The sequence below is a fragment of the Oryctolagus cuniculus genome, chromosome 11 (assembly GCF_051225735.1).
Source record: "Oryctolagus cuniculus isolate XC-2025 breed Fujian yellow rabbit chromosome 11, ASM5122573v1, whole genome shotgun sequence".
Lineage (NCBI taxonomy): Eukaryota > Metazoa > Chordata > Mammalia > Lagomorpha > Leporidae > Oryctolagus > Oryctolagus cuniculus.
In genome coordinates, this window is record NC_142877.1 from 21421060 (window position 1) to 21445225 (window position 24166).

The 24166-nt window shown below is 49.7% G+C and overlaps 1 protein-coding gene across 5 annotated transcripts in view; it reads left to right on the forward strand.

Moving 5' to 3' along the window:
- The window catches only part of MROH8 (maestro heat like repeat family member 8), a 56675-nt gene extending 33769 nt beyond the window's left edge, over positions 1–22906 (forward strand). For 2 of the 5 annotated variants that reach the window (XM_070051860.2, XM_070051862.2), the window contains 14 exons: positions 1032–1184; positions 4869–5029; positions 5734–5869; positions 6801–6991; positions 8148–8285; positions 8558–8672; positions 9336–9476; positions 10544–10708; positions 11359–11514; positions 13586–13708; positions 15001–15100; positions 15401–15466; positions 20409–20580; positions 21983–22906. In XM_070051860.2, coding sequence (XP_069907961.2) covers positions 1032–1184; positions 4869–5029; positions 5734–5869; positions 6801–6991; positions 8148–8285; positions 8558–8672; positions 9336–9476; positions 10544–10708; positions 11359–11514; positions 13586–13708; positions 15001–15100; positions 15401–15466; positions 20409–20557 — 1794 coding nt within the window. In that variant the 3' untranslated portion in view covers positions 20558–20580; positions 21983–22906. Of the gene's footprint in view, positions 1–1031; positions 1185–4868; positions 5030–5733; positions 5870–6800; positions 6992–8147; positions 8286–8557; positions 8673–9335; positions 9477–10543; positions 10709–11358; positions 11515–13405; positions 13709–15000; positions 15101–15400; positions 15467–20408; positions 20581–21982 lie in introns of all 5 variants that reach the window. The other 3 variants (XM_089307998.1, XR_016216586.1, XR_011379920.2) reach the window with 3 other exon arrangements.
- The last annotated feature ends 1260 nt before the right edge of the window (positions 22907–24166 follow it).

Below are 24166 nucleotides of genomic sequence, written 5' to 3' on the forward strand. Positions count from 1 at the left end.
TGATCCGATGGCAGGAGCCAGGTACTTATCCTGGTCTCCCATGGGGTGCAGGGCCCAAGCACTTGGGCCATCCTCCACTGCACTCCCGGGCCACAGCAGAGAGCTGGCCTGGAAGAGGGGCAACCAGGACAGAATCCGGCGCCCCGACCGGGACTAGAACCCGGTGTGCCGGTGCCGCTAGGCGGAAGATTAGGCTAGTGAGCCGTGGCGCCGGCCGCGTGTAAACTCTTTACACACGGAGGGAGCTGTAAAAGAGTGTGGTTGGTCCAATGAACCATTTGCTTTTTAATTTTTGTAGTTATTCTTTATCCAATAAATGTTTCTATCTCCAGGGGAACAGGCATGTTAAAGGTTAAGGAAAGAGAAGGAAACCTACAGAGATCTTACTCCTGTAGAATCAGTGGTGTTAGGTAACTTAATCTCTTTTGACATCAGTCTTCCCGTCTGTACAATGGGTAACTCCATAAACTGTAATAACTCAGTTACCACAAAGGTTAAATGAGACGTACTCTAGAAAATGTTTGGGTAGATGCTTGTCTATAGTAAGTGCCCAGTACACTGGGCCTACTATAATCATAGCAGAGAACTATACTGCCAAGTTCAACGAGAATCAGAATGGTACATTCGATAAGCATACTATCTGCTGACAAGGCATTGTAGCTGTACCAGGGACCCTGTCAGCTGTGCAACATGGGGCCTTGCTTTGGTCCTGCTCGTGTAAACTGTGATCTTGCAGAGGATTAAATAACCAAGCTCCTTTCTAAAAGTCACCATGGTAAAAGGCCACGCACGGACAAGGCCACGCACAGACAAGGCCATGCACGGACAAGGCATGCAGAGATGAGTCCATGCACGGGCAAGGCCCGCACCTTTGGTTTGCACCCAGCTTATCCCTGTTGTCAATAACGCTGACGGAAACAGCCTTGTGCATCTTGTACGCTTCTCTGGTTGCTGACTTCGAATCCAGTCCCCGATCAGGGCTCTTTCTGTCATACCCCTGTGTCTTAGTGCATGTTCCTGCACCTTTTCAGGTCTTTGAAGTTTTTCTCAATGCAAGTGAGCTCTGCCAATTTGTAATGACTACACTGGATGGCCTGAACACCCAGAAGCATCCTTGCACCCAGCAGTCGGCCGGAGAGTTGCTAATAACCTTGGTGAAAAGTGCGGAGTCCCGATTTGAGAAGGTAAAAGCCCAGCGGGCACTTCCGGGGTGGTGGGCCCTAACAAGACCTCCCTGCGCCTGCGGTCACTCGGGTCTGCTCTGCTGCTGCTCTTCAGCTGAGAGCAACCTCTCAGGCATGAGGGCAAAGCTGCAGTCCATTTGGTCACACGCGTTCGTGCATTCGGTAAGCATATGCTGAACAAACACTGTGCACACAACGGGAAGGGAGACTTTAGAGATCTAAGATGTGGTCCAGAGAGTAGGGTTTTTCTGGGGAGATAAAATTTTTGTAAAACATTTATTTATTTGGGGCCAGTGCTGTGGCGCAGTAGGTTAATCCTCTGCCTGCGGCACTGGCAGCCCATATGGGTGCTGGTTCTAGTCCCAGCTGCTCCTCTTCCAATCCAGCTCTCTGCTGTGGCCTGGGAAAATAGTAGAAGATGGCCCAAGTCCTTGGGCCCCTGCACCTGTGTGGGAGACCCCGAGGAATCTCCTGGCTCCTGGCTTCGGATCAGTGCAGCTCTGGCAGTTGCGGCCATTTGGGGAGTGAACCAATGGAAAAAAAGAGCTTTCTCTCTGTCTCTCCCTCTCACTGTCTCTAACTCTACCTCTCAAATAAATAAATAAAAATCTTTAAAAAAAAAAGATTTATTTATTTGAAAGAGCAACAAGGAGAGAGAGAGACAGAGAGAGATCTTCCAAATGCTGGTTTACTCACCAAATGTCTGCAACAGCCAGGGCTGGGCCAGGCTGAAGCCAGGAAGCTCCCTGTGGGTGGCAGGGGCCCTGGCACTTGAACCTTCCCCATCACATTAGCAGGAAGCTGGATTGGAAGCAGAACGGCCTGGGCTTGAACTTGCACGCTGATATGGTGTCATAAGCAGCAGCCCCTGGGGAGATATAATTAACACATGTGGGAATGTTTCTTCAAGTTAGACACTCACCCCAAGGGGTTGAAGGCATCAATCTAAAAAAAAAAAAAGAAAAGGTGTTTGGCTCAGCAGTTAAGATGTTGCCTGGGACACCTGCCACCCATGTGACCCTAGAAAGAAGCAGACTTACCTTATTTAAAAAAAAAAAAAAAGATTTATTTATTTGAAAGGCAGAATCACAGAGGGAGAGGGAGAGACAGAGATCTTTAATCCACTGGTTCACTCCCCAAATGACTGGGGCAGAACAAAGCCAGGAGCCAGGAGCTTCCTCCAGGTCTCCCAGATGGATAAAGGGGCCAGAGCACTTGAGTCATCCTCTGCTGCTTCCCAAGGCACTTCAGCAGGGAGCTGGATCGGAAGTGGAGCAGCCAGGACTGGAATTAGTGTTCATATGGGATCCCAGTGTTACTGGCAGTGGCCTAACTTCCTATGCCGCAAGACTGGCCCTTATATTTTTTGTTTGTTTAGGATTCATTTATTTACTTTATTTGAAAGACAGAGCATCAGAGAGTGAGACAGAGAGAGAGAGAGAGAGAGAGAGAAATCTTCCATTCGCTGGTTCACTCTTCCCATGATCACGGTAGTGAGCCTGAGCCAGGCTGAAGTCAGGAGCTGGGACCTCCATCCTGGTTTTCCATGTGAGTGACAGGGGACCCAGTACTTAGGCCTTCATCCACTGCTTTCCCAAATACATGAGCAGGAACCTGGATCAGAAGCAGTGCAGCCAGGACTCACGGCAGCACTCTGCTGTGGGATGGTGGAAATCACAAGCAGCATTTAACCTGCTGTCTCCCGATGCCAGCCCCTCAGACTTCTCTTAAAATACGAGAAATGATCTGAATCTGATGCATAAAGAAAATACATTGGAGGTCATTTGTTGGCCTAGAGGTTAAGGCGCCAGCTCAGATGCCTGCATCCCCTGGCGGAGCATGCCTGGCCTTGGTGCCTGGCTCACTCCTGACACCAGCTTCCTGCATTGCAGACCTTGTAGGCAGTGGTGATGGGTCGAGTTACTACTAGGTCCCTGCCCCCCAGATGAGAGCCACTGCAGGCACTTTTGGAGTGAGCCAGCAGATGGAAGCTCACTCTCGCTCTGGATCTGTCTCTTTCTCTGTTTCTCTGCCTCTCAAAGATTTACTTTTAAAAGAGAGGAAGAACGGCCAGAAAAAGAGGAAATAAAAAATCTATCATCCAGAGTGTAGAAGGACATACTTAAAGAGGTAAAAGGGATGAAAGAAATTGTCTCTGGGGAGCAGACCTGAGGAACATGGAAGAGAGCCTTGAAATCCACTGGACTTGCAAAATTATGTTGGTAAGAAAAAATCATAATTGACTTAAAAATGATGAGAACTCATTTTTTCACCTATTAGAATGGCAAAGATGCAAAAAGAGCAGTACGGTGAGCACGTAGTGAGATGGACACTTGTGTCAGCTGAGTGGCCTCAGTGGCAAAAGACATCAACTGCTAGGAGCTTCACTAAAGCATTGTTAGCCTTATGCACTAAGAAGGATTTCCAGGACTGATTCATGACTCAGCAGTGCCGTCAATGACTCAGGGGCTTTTCCGTCTTTCTGCTTCTCCTGTCGGCATGGCCCACAGGAAGTTGCAGCCATTGCAGATGGGTGAGTAGTAAGACTGTCTCCAGCAAGAAGAAAACCTGTGCCAGAAACCCCCAGGAGGTTTGCCCTTGTTTCCTTGGCCAGAATTGCATCCTGCACCCATCCTTAAGGCAGTTTCTGGCTGCTGGTGTGGGGGACAGCCATCGTATATAAGGTTCCTGAGAGCCTGCGTCTGAGAGGCTGACGTTTCAGGGACTCGAAGCCATGAGTGAGTCTGTGGGCGGGAAAGGGACGAAAGCCAAAGAGCTCCCGTGTTCTTCACCTGAGCTGATAGCATCCGTGGGAGGAAGGCCAGGGTGGAAAGGCTTCCTTGCGATGGCAGGTGATGTGGCACTGTGGGGTACCCACCACTTGGAATGCCGTCATCCCATCTCAGAATGCCGATTCCAGTCCCAGCTGCTCCCTTTCCAACCCAGCTCCCTGCTAATTTGCTGAGTGTTCTTTGGGGGAGTGACCAGCAGATGAAAGATCTCTCTCTCTCTGTCACTGTGCCTTTCAAAAATAAATAAATACAGCTTTGAAAAAAAAGCCAATACATAATCTTTGAGTTAAAATTAGAAAAATGTAGAAGCAAAAATTTATCTAGGATCACTCAGAAGCACATTATTAGCATCTTTGTATATATATTCTGCTGAATCATTTTATATGCATACAGATGTGCTGTAAATAGTTTTGATCATAAATGTTTTTAAAGAAAAAATTTTTAGGGGCCAGAACCTTGGCGTAGTGGTTTAAGCTGCTGCCTATAGAGCTAGCATCCCATATGGCGCTGGTTCAAGTCCCAGCTGCTCCACTTCCAATCCAGCTCTCTGATTTGGCCTGGGAAAGCACTAGAAGATGGCCCAAGTGCTTGGGCCCCTGTACCAGTATGGGAGACCTGGAAGAAGCTCCTGGCTCTCAGCTTCAGATCAGCTCAGCTCTAGCCATTGCGGTCATCTAGGGAGTGAACCAGTGGATGGAAGACCTCTCTCCCTCTCTCCCTCTCTGCCTCTCTGTAACTCTGCCTTTCAAATAAATAAATAAATCTTTTTTAAAAAGAAAACAACATTGTTAAAAAAGCCACTCCTATGGCCTTTCGAGAACGGCCCCAGCTTCCTCAGAAGCCATCAGTGTCCCACAGGACTGAGGTCTTGGTGGTTTTTTTTCCTCCCCAGGTGCCGGAAATCATGGGAGTTATCTGTGCCCGACTGTCCACCATCAGCCAGCCTAGAGTGCGCCAGCAAATCATCCGTACCGTGAGTCTGTTCATCTCCAGGCCCAAGTACACGGACACGGTGCTCAGCCACCTGCTGTGTCACCCGGTGCCGTATGACAGGTAACAGAGCCCTGGTAGCCTCTGCATTCAACTGGCTCTGTCCCTCAGCTCAGAGTTTTGTGGAATGTGGTTGCCCTCAAAAATCCCGTGAGATAAGAGAGATATACCCCTGGTATTAATCAGAATATGATGCCTCCACGTAAGGGAACAGCCCACGAAATCCAGAATGAAGACTTTTTTAAAAAAAAGATTTATTTTATTTATTTGAAGGAGTTACAGAGAGAGGTAGAGACAGAGACAGAGAGAGAGGTCTTCCAACCACTGGCTCACTTCCCAAATGTCCACAACAGCCAGACCTGAGCCAATCCGGAGCCAGGAGCCTCCTCCGGGTCTCCCACGTGGGTGCAGGGCCCCGAGCACTTGGGCCATCTGTAACTGCTTTCCCAGGAGCATGAGCAGGGAGCTGGAGCCCGTGGTTGGTTTGGTTTGGTGAAGGTGAGCGGTCTGGGGTAGCTGTGGCAGGGAGCGTGTGATGGGGAATGTCGGGACTGCGTGGCTGAGGCACGGCCTTGATGGCTGTGCTGAAGTGGTGTCTTAATTCAATAAAACCTTGGGAGTGACTGTTAGGAAGTCAGAGAGTGAGTCATCGGGTAACCTGAAGAACTAAGCAGAGAGGATTGCAGGAAGTCTCTGGGGAGGTTGGGGGCGTGACAGGCCTGGGTTAAGCCACTCTCCTGCACTCTCGTGCCCGTTGGGGTCTCTAGGCACCTGGCCGAGCTGTGGAGGAACCTGGAGGTGGAGCTGCCCAGCACGACCTGGATTCTGTGGCGGCTTCTGAGGAAGCTGCAGAAATACCACAACCTGCCTGCCCAGGAGAAGATGGCCTACATGGCTGTGGCGGTAAGTCGCGGCGCGCTGCCCGCCCCCTGCAGCCTGCAAGCTCCTGCGCCAGGTGCTGCAGCCGACGCCCCCTCTGGAGAGTGCGGCTGGTGGTGTTCCTCCGAGTGCGCCTCTGTGGTTGGTCTTGAAGCCATCATGTTGACCGAGGAGCGGCCCGGATCGAGCTGGGGACGGTGAGGGAAGCAGGATGCCTGAACATGTTGTGAACATTCCTCCCCTTGCCCTTTCAAAACGTGCTTGCCATCACAGGTAACAGATAATACACATTCATGAAGCGCGTGTGAAATCACGCAGAACGTACAAAACAGAAAGCCGAGGCAGCCGTGAGCAGGGCGGCAAGCTGATTCTGTAAAGGACTGGTGGTGAATGTTTTAGACTTTGCAGGCTATGCAGTCCCTGTCACATAGTCTTTGGATTATCTTTTTAAAGATTTATTTATTTACTTGAGAGGCATAGTTTCAGACTGAGAGAGGGAGAGACAGGGAGAGGGGTCTTCCTTCAGCTGGTTCGTTCCTCAAATGGTCGCAATGGCCGGAGCTGAGCCAATCAGGAGCCAAGAGCTTCTTCCAGGTCTCCCACGAGGGTGTAGGGGCGCAAGCCCTTGTGCCATCCTCCACTGCTTTCCCAGGCGTATCAGCAGAGAGCTGGATTGGAAGTGGAGCAGTTGGGACTTGAACCAGCGCTCATGTGGGTGCCAGCATCGCAGACAGTGACTTACCCTCCTGTGCCGCAGGGCCGGCCCCCACTTGACAGCTCTCAGTGCCTGCTTCACTCCTCCTCCCTTCCCCCCTCACTTTTGTGTCCCTAGACTGATGGCCCTGCTGTTGTGCTCTGGGATCCTAGAACCAGAAAGCGTGTTCCGGCGAAGCAGAGCCGAAGTGAGGCTGAGGGCTGGCAGGCGCTCAGTTCTGCTCTGTGCCTTTCTCCACAGGCGACAAACGCCCTCTATGAGGTGTTCGTGGGCAACAGGCTCCGGGCAGCGACGTTCCGACTCCTCCCACAGCTCCTCATGACCCTGCTTGTCCAGGTTCACCACAGCATTGGCCTCCGCATGTCCGACGTCGCCATCCCCAGTGGCCTCTACACAGGGCGGGAAATGTCGTCTGAGGTCACCCCTTTGTGGTACTGGCTTTGGGATTTCACCGCGGGGGGGGGGGGGCGGGGGAACCTGCTGTTGCCTGGGGATCTGGCTGGCTCTCCCTGGGGGTCCTGGGTACCATTGTCCCTAAGCAGTGATTTAGCTGTCTGGAGCTAGATGCCCTGCACCGTGACAGGCAAGGGCCCGCCAGCCCCTCCTCGCAGACCCAGGAGAGGCCGAGGCAAGCAGAGCTTCCATTTCTGCTTCGTTGTGTGCAGGGAGACTTCTCGCTCCCCATTAGGTCTCAGAAGAACCCTCTCAGTGTTGCTGTGCTGCCTGGGTTGTCTCAGAGGAAGTGCTATACTGCAGCTTCTCAAGAACAAGAGACTCGGGGAACCGAGGGAGCCTGACTTCTCGTTCACATTTGTCCCCTTGATGAGCTGTTCCTTATCTGTAAATGAGAAGGTCAAGCAGGTTGCCCCCCGAGGACCTGCCCAGCTTCATGATCCTTTGATGCTGTGTCCACAGTGTTGGGCAATGAGGAATCTGGTGTTTGTTTTAAAGATTTATTTATTTACTTAAAGGCTGAGTGTCAGGGAGAGGGAGAAACAAAGAAAGAGAACTTCTGCTGGTTCATTCCCCAAATGGCAGCAACAGTAGGGCTGGACCAGGCTGAAGCCAGGAGCCAGGAACTCCCATCTGGGTCTCCCACATGGGTGGCAGGGGCCCAGGTACTTGGGCCATTTTCCACTGCCGTCCCAGCTGCATTCGCAGGAAGCGGGATCAGAAGCAGAGTAGCCAGGACTCAGAACCAGCGCTCTGAAATGGAATGCCGGCATCACAAGCTGCGGCCTCACCTGTCGCGCCACAATGCTGGCCCCAGCAATCAGTGTTACGGGGTGTAAATTTTATCTCAATAAAGCTGAAGGAAAAAAAAAAACAGTAGGTATCTGGTTGGCACCCCAGATCCTTCTTTTTAGATTTCCTCCCAAATTCCTGGGGAAGCAAAATCTACATTTCTTTATGCCGAGAACATGTACAGTGAAGGGTCTTTGCAGCTCTTAGGGTGTTAGGAGTCTTGGGAATCTTGGAGGGAGAGAGCTAGAGCCAAGCGGCTGTCCGTGAGTATTGCGGGGCCATCGGGTGCTGGGGGCTGGAGGCACCTCCTGTATCCACCCCTTCTGGTTTCCTTTGATTTAGCCTCGCCCTGCAGGCCACAAAGACGCTTCTCCTCAGAACGCTGTGCTGGCAGGAGTTCTACACCATTGAAAGGAACAGGGGATGGAGTCTTCTGGGTGGAAGTGACTGCCATCTTCAGGGAGTGTTTCTCCTTGCCAAGTAAGGCTCGTGCATGAACCACCAGCTCTAAGTCAGGGTTGGTTTGGGTCTGGTTTCCCTTGTCGGTCGTCACAGCATGTAAGAATCCACAACCTTCTCATCAAAGGAGGGGCACGTTTCCCGAATGCCCTGCCCTCCCTGCCCGTGTCCCTGAAGCTGGCCCAAAACATCCGGGGCCCCAGCCCTGAGACCATGTCCTCCTGCTCCCCTCTCCCCCCGGGAGACAGCGTCTCAGAGAGTCCCTGTGCCCTCTGTCGCCTTCTGTTTCGCAGTACACTGCTGGAAAGAAATCACCTGCTCGCGCATAAGGTCATGTACTTGCTGGTCCCTCTGCTCCACCGAGGGAACGACAAGCACCAGCTCACCGCTGCAGGCTTTTTTGTGGAGGTAAGGCTGGCGCCGTGGGATCCAGGAAGCCTGGAAAGCCGCGCCGACGGCCTGCTTCAGGACAGGCCGAGCCACGGCAGGTGCACAGGACAGGCTCTGCTCAGGTTCCGGCTGGAAGCCTTTGCACACGTTCTTCAGCCGCCCCCTGCCCTGTCGTGTGTGTGCTGCTCTATAGAGGTTCCCCCCACTCCCCTCCCCTCCCCTCCCCTCCCCTCCCCTCCCCTCCTCTCCCCCTCCCCTCCCCTCCCCTTCCCGTTTATTTATTTGAAGGTCAAAGTTACACACAGAGAGAAAAGAGAGGCAGGGAGAGAGAGGTCTTCCATCCTCTGGTTCACTCTCCAATTGGCCACAATGACTGGAGCTGTGCTGATCCGAAGCCAGGAGCTTCTCCTGGATTTCCTACAAGGGTGCAGGGCTTCAAGGACTTGGGCCGTCTTCTACTGCTTTCCCAGGCCATAGCAGAGAGCTGGATCAGAAGTGGAGCAGCCAGGACTCGAACTGGTGCCCATATGGAATGCCGGCACTACAGGCGGCATCTTACCGGCTACCCCATAGCACTGGCCCCTGTAGAGAATAGGTGTTAGGGAGTCGGGGGTAGGGTAGCTCCCCGCATGAGAAGGGGATCAGCGGTCATTTCTGTGGCTGATCTCCGGGTTCTTTCAGCTGCTCCAGAGTCCAGTGGCTAAGCGCCTGCCTGGCGTCTACTCCATGGCCCGCCTGAGAGAATGGCTACACTGTGGAAATGATCTCTTCAGAGTCCTTGCCCTGAGAGGGCTGCACAACCTCGTCAGACACCAGGAGATGGTAGGGGGCCCCAGACCCTGCTTTTCCTATGTCACAATGAGGCGTCCCACAAAGGTCACCACAAGAGAGGGGGCGGCTGAGGAGCGGGAGTGGGTGGCATGGGGCAGGAGACGGGGGAAGGGCTCCTTCCCTGCCTGTCCTTCCGTGCCGTTTTTTATTTTGTACCTAAGCATTGTAGAAGTGCTATTAAAAAATCAGCAAAATAAGCAGAAATAACCAAGTCCGAGTCACATACGTGTGTGAGATTTGAACCCGCAGTTTGTGTGGGAGGTGACTCATTATCACAACCTGGGCAGCGGTCCGGGGTCCTTTTTTATTGTGAGCTCCCTCACAGGGCCTCGGTGGGGCCAGGCTCACACCATGTAGACCTGGGCCACTGGGCAGCCCTGAAGACCTCATCGCCCACGAGTGAGATCCCTGGACAGGGCTCACTTTCCACAGGTCTAGACTGTGGCTAGAAAATAGGCCATATTCGGAAGAGACGATTAACCCTTGAGACTTCAGATTTGTCACTGGAGTTCTAGAGCTTTCATTTAAAAATACACATATATTCCTGAAGTCAAAATGACCAAGGTTAGCATAGGTCAATTCTGGTTGAGCGGATACATTTGTTTCGTTGTTTCATTCCAGTTACTTTTTCACCTGTCTGTTTTAAACTTGAAAGACCTGAGACTGCTTCATTTTAGGATGTTCAACAGAGCTGATTCCAGTTCAGAATGGGAAGGGCCCGCTGGGGTCCCCAGTCATATTCGGCTCAGATGCTTGCCAAGGGGTCTTTGAGCCTCTATTTGGATCCCTTCCATGTTGGGGACTCCTCCCATGACCTGAGCCATTTTCTCTGTGTCTGAGGAGCCCTTCCTTTCAGGAAGGCTAAGTCCATCTCCCTGGACCTCCCTCACGGAGTCCCCCTTAGGCCCTGGGCGATCGCTCACAGCTGCCCTGCCGCCGCCTGTGCGTGTCAGGCCTGCTGATCCTGAGAGACCAGCAGTGCTGGGAAAGCTCCAGCCTGCACTGGGGACTGAGGAAGCAGGGGGAGAGGTGCAGACGCGCTCTCTGTGGCCACACAGCAGGAAGACCTCAGCCGCCTGCTGCCGTACGTTGTGGACTGTTTGTGCGAGGCCGACAAGAGGATCGTCTTGCTGGCCATCCAGATCCTGCTGCACGTTGTCAGGACAATGGATCCCACCACCTTGGCATCCCTGATGCGGACTGTGTTCTCCTTGTTTGGTGACGTACGACAGTGGGAGGAGAGACGCTCCTGGGGGAGGGCCCTTGGCCCAGCAGTGAGTAGAAGAAGCGGTAATAAGCACCCCATATTTTATACAATACTTCCTGCTTTCAGGGCACATTCAGATCTCCTTCCACAAATCCTATGATATTGATAAGGCTTATTGGGTTTCTGGTAAAAAAAAAAAAAGCCTAAGACAGAAGCTTGGTAGCACGTTAATCCCCTGCTTTGTGGGGTGGAGAAGGAGTTTGCATAGTAGCATTCTCTTTCCTTACAAGGAACAATCCGGATCATGGTGGTAGATTATACTTATTTCCTTGTCTTAAATCCCAAAAGTTTTTCCAAAAGAATACGTGGAACACCGTGGCCAGCACCCATGGAAGGGGGTGCTAAGGCTAGGATTTCTGTGAACAGTCCACACCAGTACTGGGCACAAGCTTTGGTGGGCCTGTGCCTCCTTCTCATCTATAGAGAGAACAGGCAGTGCCACAGAGCAGGTCTGGCTTTGGCTGCGTGTGTTTGATTCCTTGGCCTCAAGTGCAGGCGGCTTCATAGACTTGGGTTGAGACTGACACTTGAGCCCGGCCAGAGCTTGTGAGAGCTGAGCGTGAGCACACGTGGTGAGTGGCTTCCCTTCGGATGCTCCCTTCCTAGGCGAGACCTGACGTGCACCACTTCTCCATGACCCTCTTTGGAGCCGCCGTAAAGTCCGTGAAGTGCACAGATAAGAAGGGTGTGGAAAGCCAAGTCCTGGGCAGCCTGGTGCCGCTGCTGCTGTATTCTCAGGACGACACTGACACAGTCGCTGAGGTAGTGTCTGCTGTCACCTTCCTGCAGCCCAGAATGACTGCAGAACCAGGGCCAGCGCTGCGGATAAGCACGCACGTCCTGGAAGGGCAGGACTTTGTGGTGCCCTCTCTGCTCCCCGTTTTCTCCAAGCCATTTGGCAGTTACTCTTGCCCAAGTGAATAGTGGGAAAAATCTTACTCTTTATTTCTATATAGCAAAGCATTGCCCTTTTCCGGGGTGAGCATTTAGCCTACAAATTAAAATACCCATGTCCCATATGGGAGTACCTGATTCCTGATTCCTGTTTACTGAGAATTCAGACCCTGGAAGGCAGCAGTGATAGGTCAAGTGATTGGATCCCTGCCACCATGGGAAAGACCTGATTGAGTCCCCAGATGCCAGCCTCTGCTCTGGCTCAGCCCAGCTGTTCCAGGCATTTGGGGAGTAAACCAGCAGATGGGAGAACCGCCCCCCCAACACACACACACACCTTTTCGCCTCTCTTTGCCTCTCAGATGGATAAAAGCAAACCGACATGACCCTTTGTGGGTAAGAACAATGCATTATCCTCTCTGTAGCTTTACTCTGATATTCAGCCTAGCACAGGACCCTAAACATAATGCTCAACTCAGCAAGCTGGGCTTTCCCAGCCATAAACAAAGAGCTGAGTTGGAAGAGGAGCAGCCGGGAGATGAATCGGCACCCATATGGGATGCGGGCACTGCAGACGGAGGCTTAGCCTACTACGCCCCAGTGCCAGCCCCAACAATGATAACGTTGTTACCTTTCTTCTTTCCCTTTAAGAACTACCTTTCGACCTTGAGATAAATAGACTATGTTGGGGCCAAGTCAAAGACAGTGGCTTCTCTGACAATCTGGGGAAGCCTTTGCTACGCCTTAGTTTTCCAAGGTTTTTGCCCTAAGAGTTATGACTTTCCATTTACTCCATCCTCGTCTGAAGTTGGTAGGGGGTGGACAGCTGGGAATGTCACCCTCTTAGTATTGTCCCACACATTAGAAGCCACCTTTAAAGGGGGAAATGTATGGCCCTAGCACCATAAATATGAACTATTTCATACCCCAGGAAACAGAGAGCAGAGTTTCCAAGCACCCTGGTGGGGGTCACAATACATGGCAGTGCTGATGGCCCGCTCCTGCCCCATCGGTCCTTGGCAGTCAGGCAAGGTCTAGAGCAGCCAAGGCCTGGGGTTTACTTTCCTTCAAACCTCAAACAACCGCTAGCCATGTCTTCCAGGCTATCCTGAGGGTATCTAAGCAGAGAGGAGAGGCTCCAGGATAAAATGGGTTTGAGGACAACTGGCAGAGAGAACATAATAAACACCCATGTAGCTGCGAGCCACTCTCAGAATGACACAGGACTAAATCACCCTCCTGTTTCCAGCTGAATTCCTCTTAGAACGAAATACTTTCCTGAATTTTTTTCTTATCATTGCCATGGTCTTATTTTTCCTGTTTTAAAACTTTGTATATGGTATCATTCTATAAATCCTTCAATATCTTGATATGTTTTAACATCGTATTTAGGAGGTCATCCACTTATTTTCACTGCTGTCTAGAATTCTGGCATGTGACTAGCCCACAGCTTAGCCCGTTCTCCTATTCCTGGACAGATCCATGTTTTCAAGTTCCCAGTATGACAGTGCTGCGGCATGGCACATACTTCCTTCTCAAGTTGCTTCCAACCCAGAGACAGCACAGTCAGAAGTCAGGAGCTGCACTTCCTGTGCAGAAAACCATCAGAGGAGCAGGAAGTGTGACTGGAGCCCGCGTCTGGGGGTAGGGGAGTGGGGATCCCTGCCCCAGTCGCCAGAGCAGGTGTCACATCTGGTGGCCATCACTTGGGCCTGACACCAGAGCCTGGGACATGCTATGGATTCCCTTTCCCTTTCAGGACTGTGTGGGAGCAGGAGGAGGACAGGATTCTGGTTCCTTTTCATCCGACCCTGCGCTTCCCCTGGGCTCTCTGCATCTCAGCTTCTCACAGCAGCCCTCAGCGTCTGCTTTGTTGAAGAAAGGCTCCCTCAGCCAAAACACGTTTGTAGACGCTGACCCAGAGTCCTCTTTGTCACAGGAGAGCAGGCGAGTCCTCGGCATCTGCGCCACGTTCCTGAAGTGGAAGCTGCCCCCAGAAGTGTACTGCAAAGATCCCTGGTGCATCAGACCCACGGAGGTCGGGACGATCTGCAGATTCTTCGTAAGTGAGCCACTTCTGTGTGATGACATGCTGAGTTCCTTCTGACGCTGTCTTTAATGAGAGAATGCGGCGTGTGGGACACATTTCCTATCCCTTTCACACCAGCACTGGATACCTGTGAACTGTTTTTTGCACTGTGGATCTGTTTCTCTACAGTTTCTCCTGCTAAAGTCACACATTCACTTTCTTTTGCCACCAAAACAGTCTGTTCACAAAACAGACTGGTGAGCTCATAGAGCCCCGGCATCCCACGTCAGCCTGCTAGGACGTGATCTTGCCTGATCTTGCAAGAGCTCCAGTGAGAGCTGCACTCATTCACCCAGGAAGTGTGACACATCCAGTGTACAACAGGCCATGGAGGACTCCAGGACGCAAACTTCCTGCGAGGAACTTGCCAGCTAAAACCTCTGTGGAAAACTAAGTAGCAACTCAGGAAATGATGTGGGCCGGCGCCACAGCTCACAAGGCTAATCCTCTGCCTGCGGCGCCGGCACACCGGGTTCTAGTCCCGGCTGGGGCGCCAGATTCTGTCCTGATTGCTCCTCTTCCAGTCCAGCTCTCTGCTGTGGCCCAGGAAGGCAGTGGAGGATGGCCCAGGTCCTTGGGCTCTGCACCCGCATGGGAGACCAGGAGGAAGCACCTGGCTCCTGGCTTCGGATCGGCGCACAACGCGCTGGCCATGGTGGCCACTTGTGGGGCGAACCAAGGAAGGAAGACTTTCTCTCTGTCTCTCTCTCTGTCACTGTCTAACTCTGCCTGTCCAAAAAAAAAAAAAAAAAAAGGAAACAATATGTGCCAGGCGCCGCATACCTGCAGAGTGCTGGGAGCCGGGTGAGGTCAGGCCAGCAAATGGTCAGGAAGGAGCTCCTGGCTGCAGAGCTCACAGAACGTGGAACAGACTGACTGTGACACAGAGAAGCTAAAATGACTTGGAAAGTATCCCAGGCACAACCTGTGGCTGCAAGCCAGCGGTATTCAGTGGATGTGACTTTGTCGCGGGGGTGGGGAAACTTTTTTCTCCCAATGGCCATTTGCATCTATAACATCATTGGCAGGCTGTACAAAATTATCAGCTTAAAAAATGAGTCCAGTCCAGCCTGTGGTTACATGGGCAGGGCCAGACGTTCCCCACCCTTGTGCTGTGAGGTGTGTTAAGCCTCATATTCATTAGTCAACTCCACTGCAGTTGTTCACGCACTGGTGGAGTCCCTGGCCCTGGAGACTACTCTGAAGCTGATCAAAGTAGTGTTGCTACTTCACTGCTTTATACTGTTACTTTTTTCCCCACTTAGGGAAAAAAATGCAAGGGGAAAATTAACATCCTTGCCCAAACATTGATGTACTCCAAGGATGCCAAACTTCCCATCAGAAGAACTGCGGTCTTGTTTGTAGGTACAGAGAAAATCCTTTTGTTGCTACAGTCACTCGTATTGCGTACTTTCCCAAGCTGTGTTGTTGGGTTGGGTGTTCCCATGCTTATGAAGATGACCTGGAAAATACTCCTAGGAGAAAGAGGCTGTGTCGCCTGGGGGTAACCACCAGGCACTGAGAAGTCCAGTTTTCCGACTCTGCCTCATTGTTAAAGGCCGGTGCTGTCGGCTGCTTAGACTGCTCAGTGATAGAAACACATAGGTATCAACTTCCAAAAGTGAAAGGAAGCTCACAGACTCACTGACTTTATCTTGCATTTAGGGCTCTTTGCAAAGTACATGGATCGCAGTGAGCTCCAGTTGCAGGGCACTGGCTGGATAGAGGACGGTGAGTGCTGAAGCCCTTGCCTAGGGGGCGCCCCTTGGATTGGAAGGCATCTGATGTGTGCCTGTGGGCAGTTGTGCTGTCCGGCTGAGACCCTGGCAGCCAGAAAGGCTGATACCATGCAGCAGGGCAGCCCCTGCGGACTCCAGCCAAAGGACAGTCTCGCCCAGTGTGAGGAAAGGATATGACCCCGTATTTCAGGAAGCCAGCTTTGATGACTGTCTCAAGGAACAGTTCTTAAACTTTATCTGTCAGGAAATACGACATTACTTAGAAATACTATCCTAGCCAGAGCTGTGGTATAGCGGGTAAAGCCACTGCCTCCGAAGCTGGCATCCCATATGGGTGCCTGTTCAAGTCCCGGCTACTCCATTTGCGATCCAGCTCCTTGCTAATGGCCTGAGAAAAGCAGTGGGGGGTGGCCCAAGTGTTTGGGCCCCTGCACCCACATGGAAGACCTGGAAGAAGGTCCTTATTCCTGGCTTCTGTCTGGCCCAGTCCCAGTCCCATGTAGCCAAATGGGGAGTGAATCAGCAAATGGAAGCTTTTTTTTTTCTCTCTCTCTCTCTTTCTCTATCAGTCTGTCTCTGTCCCTCTCTCTCTGTAATGCTGACTTTCAAATAAATAAATCTTTTTTAAAAAGAAAGAAATAGGGGCCACTGCTGTGGCATAGTAGACTGAGCCTACACCTGTGGTGCTGGTGTACCATATGGGCTCTGGTTCATGTCCTGGCTGTTCCTCTTCCCTTCTCTGCTTGTGGCCTGGGAGAGCAGTGGAAGATGTCCCAAGTGCTTGGGCCCCTGCACCCATGTGAGAGACCCAGAGGAAGCTCCTGGCTCCTGGCTTTGGATCAGCCCAGCTCAGGCCTTTGTGGCCACCGAGGGAGTGAACCAGTGGACAGAACACCTCTTTCTCCATCTCTGACTCTGCCTCTCAAATAAGTAAAATTTTTTTTTTTTTTTGACAGGCAGAGTAGACAGTGAGAGAGACAGAGAGGAAGGTCTTCCTTTTTGCTGTTGGTTCACCCTCCAATGGCTGCCGCAGCTGGTGCACAGTGCTGATCCGAAGGCAGGAGCCAGGTGCTCCTCCTGGTCTCCCATGCGGGTGCAGGGCCCAAGTAGTTGGGCCATCCTCCACTGCACTCCCGGGCCACAGCAGAGAGCTGGACTGGAAGAAGGGCAACCGGGACTAGAACCCGGTGTGCCGGCGCTGCAGGCGGAGGATTAGCCTATTGAGCCACGGCGCCGGCCATAAATCTTAAGAGAAAGAAAGAAGTACTGCTAGTTGGTTATGATGACATCCTACAAGTATAACAGAGAGGACTACAGCAGTATTTTTTTTTTAATGTTTATTTTCATCTGTTGAAAATCAGAGTAACAGAGAGAGACAGAGAACAAGAACTTCCATCTTTTTTTTTTTTTTTTTTTTTTTTTTGACAGGCAGAGTGGACAGTGAGAGAGAGAGACAGAGAGAAAGGTCTTCCTTTTGCCATTGGTTCACCCTCCAATGGCCAGTGCACCGCGCTGATCTGAAGGCAAGAGCCAGGTGCTTATCCTGGTCTCCCATGTGACTGCAGGGCCCAAGCACTTGGGCCATCCTCCACTGCACTCCCTGGCCACAGCAGAGAGCTGGCCTGGAAGAGGGGCAACCTGGACAGAATCCGGCGCCCCAACCGAGACTAGAACCGGGTGTGCTGGCGCCACAAGGCAGAGGATTAGCCTATTGAGCCACGGCGCCGGCCTTCCATCTTCTTTTTACTCCCCAATGCCCAAAACAGTCAGGGCTGGGCCAGGCTGAGCCCAGACCTCCATCTGGGTCTTCCGTGTGGGCGGCAGGGACCCAAGCACTTGAGCCGTCATCTGCTGCCTCCCCGGCTGATTAGCAGGAAGTTGGATCAGAAGCAGAGGAGCCAGGATTTGAATCAGCTCTCTGATGTGGGATGTGAGCATCCCAAGTGGTGACTTAATCTGCTGTGCCACAACAGCCGCCTCTGTAGCACTTTTCCAGAAGCCACGGTCCTATAGGGTGGTAGGTAGGGCGTGGCACTAGGGATGTTTTATAGTCATATAAATGACTTCCTGAATTGTTAACAAGTGAAAATTTTCTATAATTTTACAACTCTGCAGATGTAGTGCTCAATTATTTACTTTCACTTAAGTATTCCAGGGACCAGGGTTGTAGTAGTGGATAAAGCCACCACCTGTGACATTAGCATCTCATATGAGTGTTGGTTTGAATCCCAGTTGCTCCACTTCTGATCCGGCTCTTTGCTAATGTTCCTGAGAACAGCGGAAGGTAGCTCAAGTTCTTGGTCTCCTGCACCACGTGGGAGACTCGGATGAAACTTCTGTTTCCTGGCCCCAGCCTGGCTCAGCTTTGGCCTTTGCAGCCACTTGAAGAGTAAACCAGCAAATAGAAGACCTCTCTCTCTCTCTCTCTCTATGTTTCTTCCTCTCTTTAACTCTTTCAAATAAATAAATAAACCCTTAAAGAAAAAAAAAAGTTGTGTTCTTTCAGTTAGAAAATGCCATGAAATGCTAAGTCACATTAAAATCCCAAATAACTCTTTACTCTAATTTATATAGTTTAAATATTAGCATAGTATGATTCTATTTTTTTAACTTTTTTAAAAAAGATTTATTTATTTATTTGAAAGGCAGAGTTACAGAGAGGCAGAGGCAAGAAGAGAGAGAAGTCTTCCATCAGCTGGTTCACTCCCCAAATGGCCATAATGGCTAGGGCTGGGTCAATTTGAAGCCAGGAGCCAGGAGCTTCTTCTTGGTCTCCCACATGGGTGCAAGGGCCCAAGCACCTGGGCCATCTTCTACTGCTTTCCCAGGCCATAGCAGAGAGCTGGATGGGATGTGGAACAGCTGGGTTTCAAACCAGCATCGATATGGGATACCAGCAGTGCAGGCAGTGGTTTTACCACTACACTACAGTGCTGGTCCCTCAAACTTCTTAAGATAAATGTATACTTTGGCTTATCAATCCTACTTCTAGAGAATTTAACTTGTAAGAATAAATAGGCTGACGCCGCAGCTCAATAGGCTAATCCTCCGCCTGTGGTGTCAGCATACCGGGTTCTAGTCCCGGTCGGGATGCTGGATTCTGTCCCGGTTGCCCCTCTTCCAGGCCAGCTCTCTGCTGTGGCCTGGGAGTGCAGTGGAGGATGGCCCAAGTGCTTGGGCCCTGCACCCCATGGGAGACCAGGAGAAGCACCTGGCTCCTGGCTTCGGATCACCACGATGTGCCAGCTGCGGTGGCCATTGGAGGGTGAACCAACGGCAAAAAGGAAGACCTTTCTCTCTGTCTCTCTCTCTCACTGTCCACTCTGCCTGTGGAAAAAAAAAAAAGAATAAATAGAAATAGCTACAAGAATGTTCATTTCAGTGTTATTTAGAATAGTGAAAATGATCACTAGGCTAATCCTCCGCCTTGCGGCGCCAGCACACCGGGTTCTAGTCCCGGTCGGGGCGCCGGTTCTGTCCCAGTGCCCCTCTTCCAGGCCAGCTCTCTGCTGTGGCCAGGGAGTGCAGTGGAGGATGGCCCAAGTGCTTGGGCCCTGCACCCCATGGGAGACCAGGAGAAGTACCTTGCTCCTGCCATCGGATCAGCGCGGTGCGCCAGCCGCAGCGCGCCGGCCGCGGCGGCCACTGGAGGGTGAACCAACAGCAAAGGAAGACCTTTCTCTCTCTCTCTCTCACTGTCCACTCTGCCTGTCAAAAAAAAAAAATAATAATAATAAAAAAAAGAAAGAAAGAAAGAAAGAATAGTGAAAATGAGAAATATTCTAGATTGGAAAAGATAGGAATTAAATTATATAATATCTGTATTGTAGAGTCAGATATAGCCATGAAAAATATTATAGAATTTTTAAATGACTCAGATAAATGATATTACTAAATAAGACAAGCAATTATTAAGTCACCTGGTTCCATCTGGACAAAAACTAAAAGCATAGGGGTCAGATGTTTAGCCTAGGCATTAAAATGCTGGTTAGGACGCTAAGGTTGGATGCCTGACCCCAGCTTCCCGCTAATGCAGACCCTGGGAGGCAGCAGTTGTGGCTCAAGTAATTGAATTCCTATCACCCACATGAGAGACCTGGAGTGGGTTCCTGGATTCCATTTTTGGCCCAGCCCAGCCCTAGTCAACTAGCAGATAGGAAAAGTCTCTCTTATCTTTCTCTGTGTCTCTCTACCTCTTAAATAAATAAATAAAAGCATGCATATGTAATAAATTCATAGAAAAAGACCAGAAGATATACACTCAAATTAATAACTTAAGTCAGAATAACTATAACAAACTGTTGCTTGCTTCCCATACTGGAGCTCTGGGTCAAGACCCACGTCCTCTGTTTCTGATGCAGCTTCCTGCTAATGTACCTGAGAAGACAGTGGATGATAGCCCAAGTGCTTAGGTCTCTGCCACCCATGGGGGAGATCCAATGGAGATCTTGGCTTCTGACTTCTGCCTGGCCCAGACCTGACTGTTAGGGCTTTTGGGGGAGTGAACCAGTGGTTGAAGGAGCTCTCTGTCTGTCTGTCTCTTTCTCTCTCTCTCTCTATGTCACTCTGCTTTTCAAGTAAATGAATTTTTAAAAAAAGGAAAAAGAATTACATATGGGATTGACACAGGAACTTGGAGATTAACATTAGATATGACTTGGCAGGTTCAGATAATTCAATTTTGGTAGATTATTTGTTATATGATTATTTAAAAAGAGGGAAATATTTAGCAATTCAGAAACTAGTAGGTTTTCTAGATGAAAATTGGAATTCATCTACCAATATGATATACAAACTTTTAGACAGAGATATAGAAAAAGTTGGCCTTTGACCTCGCCTGTTGAAGGCATGCTGGCTGTTTGGTGTCTAGAGCAGTGTTCATTTCTATAGAACTCAGAACCTTCAACTCCAACCTTGGTTTTCTTGCCAATCAGATCTGAGAATTCTGTTGCATGACCCTGAGCCCTCTCTGCGCATGATCGCCTCCCAGGCTCTATTCCGAGTGCAGAGGATGAGGACTGAGCCAGAATCTGAGCAGACAGTTTGCTGGTTGAGGAAGCGCATGGGCTGTCACCCTGCCTAAGAGTGCAAGGCAGGCAACATCAGGTAAAAGCTGATCCTTTCAGAAACCATGGAAGCAACTAATGCCCCCCTCTTTTTTTTCAGACTTAAGCAATGCCAGCATGAAGCTACCTATACCCATTCAATCCCTTCTAACTGTCAAAACCCTTAAGGGGTTTGGATATACAAAGGAGAGCAGCTTTTGGTTTGCATTTGCGGAAACAGTGAAAATCTTCTGAGCACTGCAGAACATCCATAAAGTTCTAGCTTGACAAACAGGTCTAGGATTGCTTTAGAAGAGGCTCCAAGCACATGTTAATATTGCAGTGTCAGCATTGTTGGCGGTTTTGTCAAGGCCCAGCCTACCTAACTGTCAGTCTTAAGAAGAAAATGAAATCCATTCTTCCAGTTTCATGTTTAATGACATGTTTTATAAAATCCTTTTTGGCTGGCCTTTCTCCTTCCTTTCTCCTTCCCTTAACAATCTTCAAGCAAGAAAACACATGGCAAGAGGTATCGCATTAAATCCAATGTTTGCAAGGTTTCCACTCCTTTCCCATTTTTTGATTCCCCCTCCTACAACTGCTGACAGGTTTGCTGATGGCTCTCAGATGGGAACTGTTCTTAGTTGTGTTCCCATTGTACGCTTTAAGCTTAGATGGAGAGAGAAATTTTCAAAGACATTTTCAGAGAGATTCGTTTGTGTCAGCCAAATACATTGATTGCTGCGTATGGAAGGGGGAAACCCCCAAGAGACACGCTGCAGTGATGAGAAATGGTCACTGTCAGTCTAATTCCTGGGTTCCTGTTTGGTTAAGGAACATAAGCAGAGAGCCAGAGCTCAACTCCCTAGGGTGAGGAGAAGCCCCTTGGAGGTAGCACAGGAAATGGGACAAGTGGCAGGTGAAGAACAGATAGTATTCCATGGTGAACTGCGTTCAGTTTTTGTTGAGCAATGAAATGAGCAAAATGAATACTTATTCACTCCATTTCCCACCATTCCATCCCCATCCCACTTCCAAGACACAGATGACAGCAGATTTCTCTGTAATTCATAGTACGTTGGATTTATTTTGAGGGATTGACCTTATGCCAAGTGTGGCTTCAAAAGGGATCACCTTCCAAGAGAGGTCTTCACATCTGGGCTATAAGGAGTTGCCTGATGGAGTAAATATTCACCCCTAGACAGAGCAAGAAGACATTGAGATGCCAACCTTCGACACAAAGAGCACATCTGAGTTACATGTATACCTCACCAAACTCTCCTTCATCTTACTACATGCAACCAGTTCTACCCTCAACTTCAGAACTATTTCATTTTGTGAATTATTCAGCAAAATGAATAATGTTATTGAGTTCCTGCAATAAGCCAACCTCTAAGCACAATATATAATTAACTCTTCCAATGTTTGTAACCACTCCATGTGTTATTATCTCCATTTTGCAGATGGCGAAGCTGTGGAATTGAACATGAAATTGACTTGCCCAAGGTCACACAACTAGAAAATGGCAAATGTAGGGTTGAAAGCCAAGTAGTCTGGCCCCACAGCCCACATCCTTGACTTGTCTGTGCTGCTCTTCTCCGGTCTGCTGGTGCCCAGTAGCGTGAATAAATCTCTACAATGAACCTACTGGCTGAACTCGTCATCAGACGTGTGTTGTAAAGTGATAATACACCTCAAATCACTTCCCAAATATGAAGCTTGAACACTTCCCACCTACAAGTTGTTAATGTACTTTATTTTGTAAATAGGATAATGCACATCCTATTCTATACAGAGAGTGGGGTTAGAGCAAAGAGTAGTGGTTATTCTTGAAGAATATTTTTTTAATTCTTTGTTTGATTCCATGAATACCACTGCAAGAAACAGACCTCTAAGGACTGGAACACACTTACTTTTTTATTTTTCTTTTATTTTTCTTTAAAGACAAGTGAATTTACTTTTCAAATCCAAAGACATAAAGGGTTTATGCTTTCAAAGTCTTGGTTTAGGGTTCAGTTGAAGTCTTGGGGACACTTAAGAGCTGAATGACTCCTTTCTGTTTGCCTACATTTATGAGCCCCTTTCCCACCAGGGAACAGTGCACACATAGTTTTATTTATTTATTTATTGTTTTATTTATGCTTTCTTGCGTTAAAATTCACAGATAGATACATCCGTTAAGAAGCCAGGCCTGCTGTTTACTGAATGCCCCAGTAGTTGGGACGGGCTAAGAAGTGCTCCACAGCAATTAAATTAACAAATCTATTTAGGAAACAGCTCCATTATATAGATACAAGACTCTCCTCAGGGACAGGCTTATTTCCTTGAGATTTTTAAATTCCTGGACATTCAATTTTGTCCTGTTGAAATAAAAGTTCTATATAATAGACCGTAGTTTTGATTTTGTGTTTATTGTTCATTACCTATTACTGACCCACCTTTGTCTTTACTTCAGAGTCTCAACTTTTTAAGTATTGCTTTTCATTTTATATATGAGATATCTATTTTATAGGGAATTCTTTGTTCTTTTATTGGGAAATTAAATCAACATGTAAGGAGGATTGGGGAAGACCCTGTCAGGCTCCAGCCCTGGGAAGAAAGACCACACTAGGTAAAACTAAAAAATGTCAAATCTCTCTGCCTATCTGCCTTCCTCCTCCTTCCTTTTCTTTTTTCTTTTTTTCTTTTTTTTAAGATTTATTTATTTACTTGAAAGTCAGTTACACAGAGAGAAGAAGAGGCAGAGAGAGAGAGCGAGAGAGAGTGAGCGAGAGAATCTTCCATCTTCTGGTTCACTCCCCAGTTGGCTGCAGATCGGAAGCCAGGAGCCAGGAGCTTCCTCCAGGTCTTGCCACGCGGGTGCAGGGCCCAAGGACTTGGGCCATCTTGTACTGCTTTCCCAGGCCAGAGCAGAGAGCTGGAGCAGAAGTGGAGCAGCCAGGACTAGAACCGGCAGCCATATGGGATGGCAGCATTGCAGGCGGCAGCTTTACCCGCCACGCCACAGCGCCAGCCCCTCCTCCTTCCTTTTCCTAACTTCTTGGTTCTGTCTTCCTTTTTCTGCCTCTTCCTCTCAGAAAAGGATCTGAGAAACTCACTCTCATGTGGAAATGATTAATAATGCAAGCTTTAATAAAGTTAACCCTTTCAGAGGCTTTTTGTTTGTTTGTTTTGACAGGCAGAGTTAGACAGTGAGAGAGAGAGACAGAGAGAAAGGTCTTCCTTCTGTTGGTTCACCGCCCAAATGGCCGCTATGGCCGGAGCTGCACCTATCCGAAGCCAGGACCCAGGTGCTTCCTCCCAGTCTCCCATGCGGGTGCAGAGCCCAAGGACCTGGGCCATCCTCCACTGCCTTTCCAGGCCACAGCAGAGAGCTGGACTGGAAGAGGAGCAACCAGGACAGAATCCGGCACCCCAACCGGGACTAGAACCCTAGGTGCCGGCGACGTAGGCAGAGGATTAGCCTAGTGAGCCGCGGCGCCAGCTGAAACTTTTTTTTTTTTTTTTTATGATTTATTTATTTGAAAGTTGAGGGAGAGACAGAGAGGCCTTATATCTGCTGGTTCATTCACCAGATGTCAGCAATGGCCTGGGCTGAGCCAGGCCGAACCCAGGAGCCAGGAGCTTCTTCTGGATCTCCCATGTGG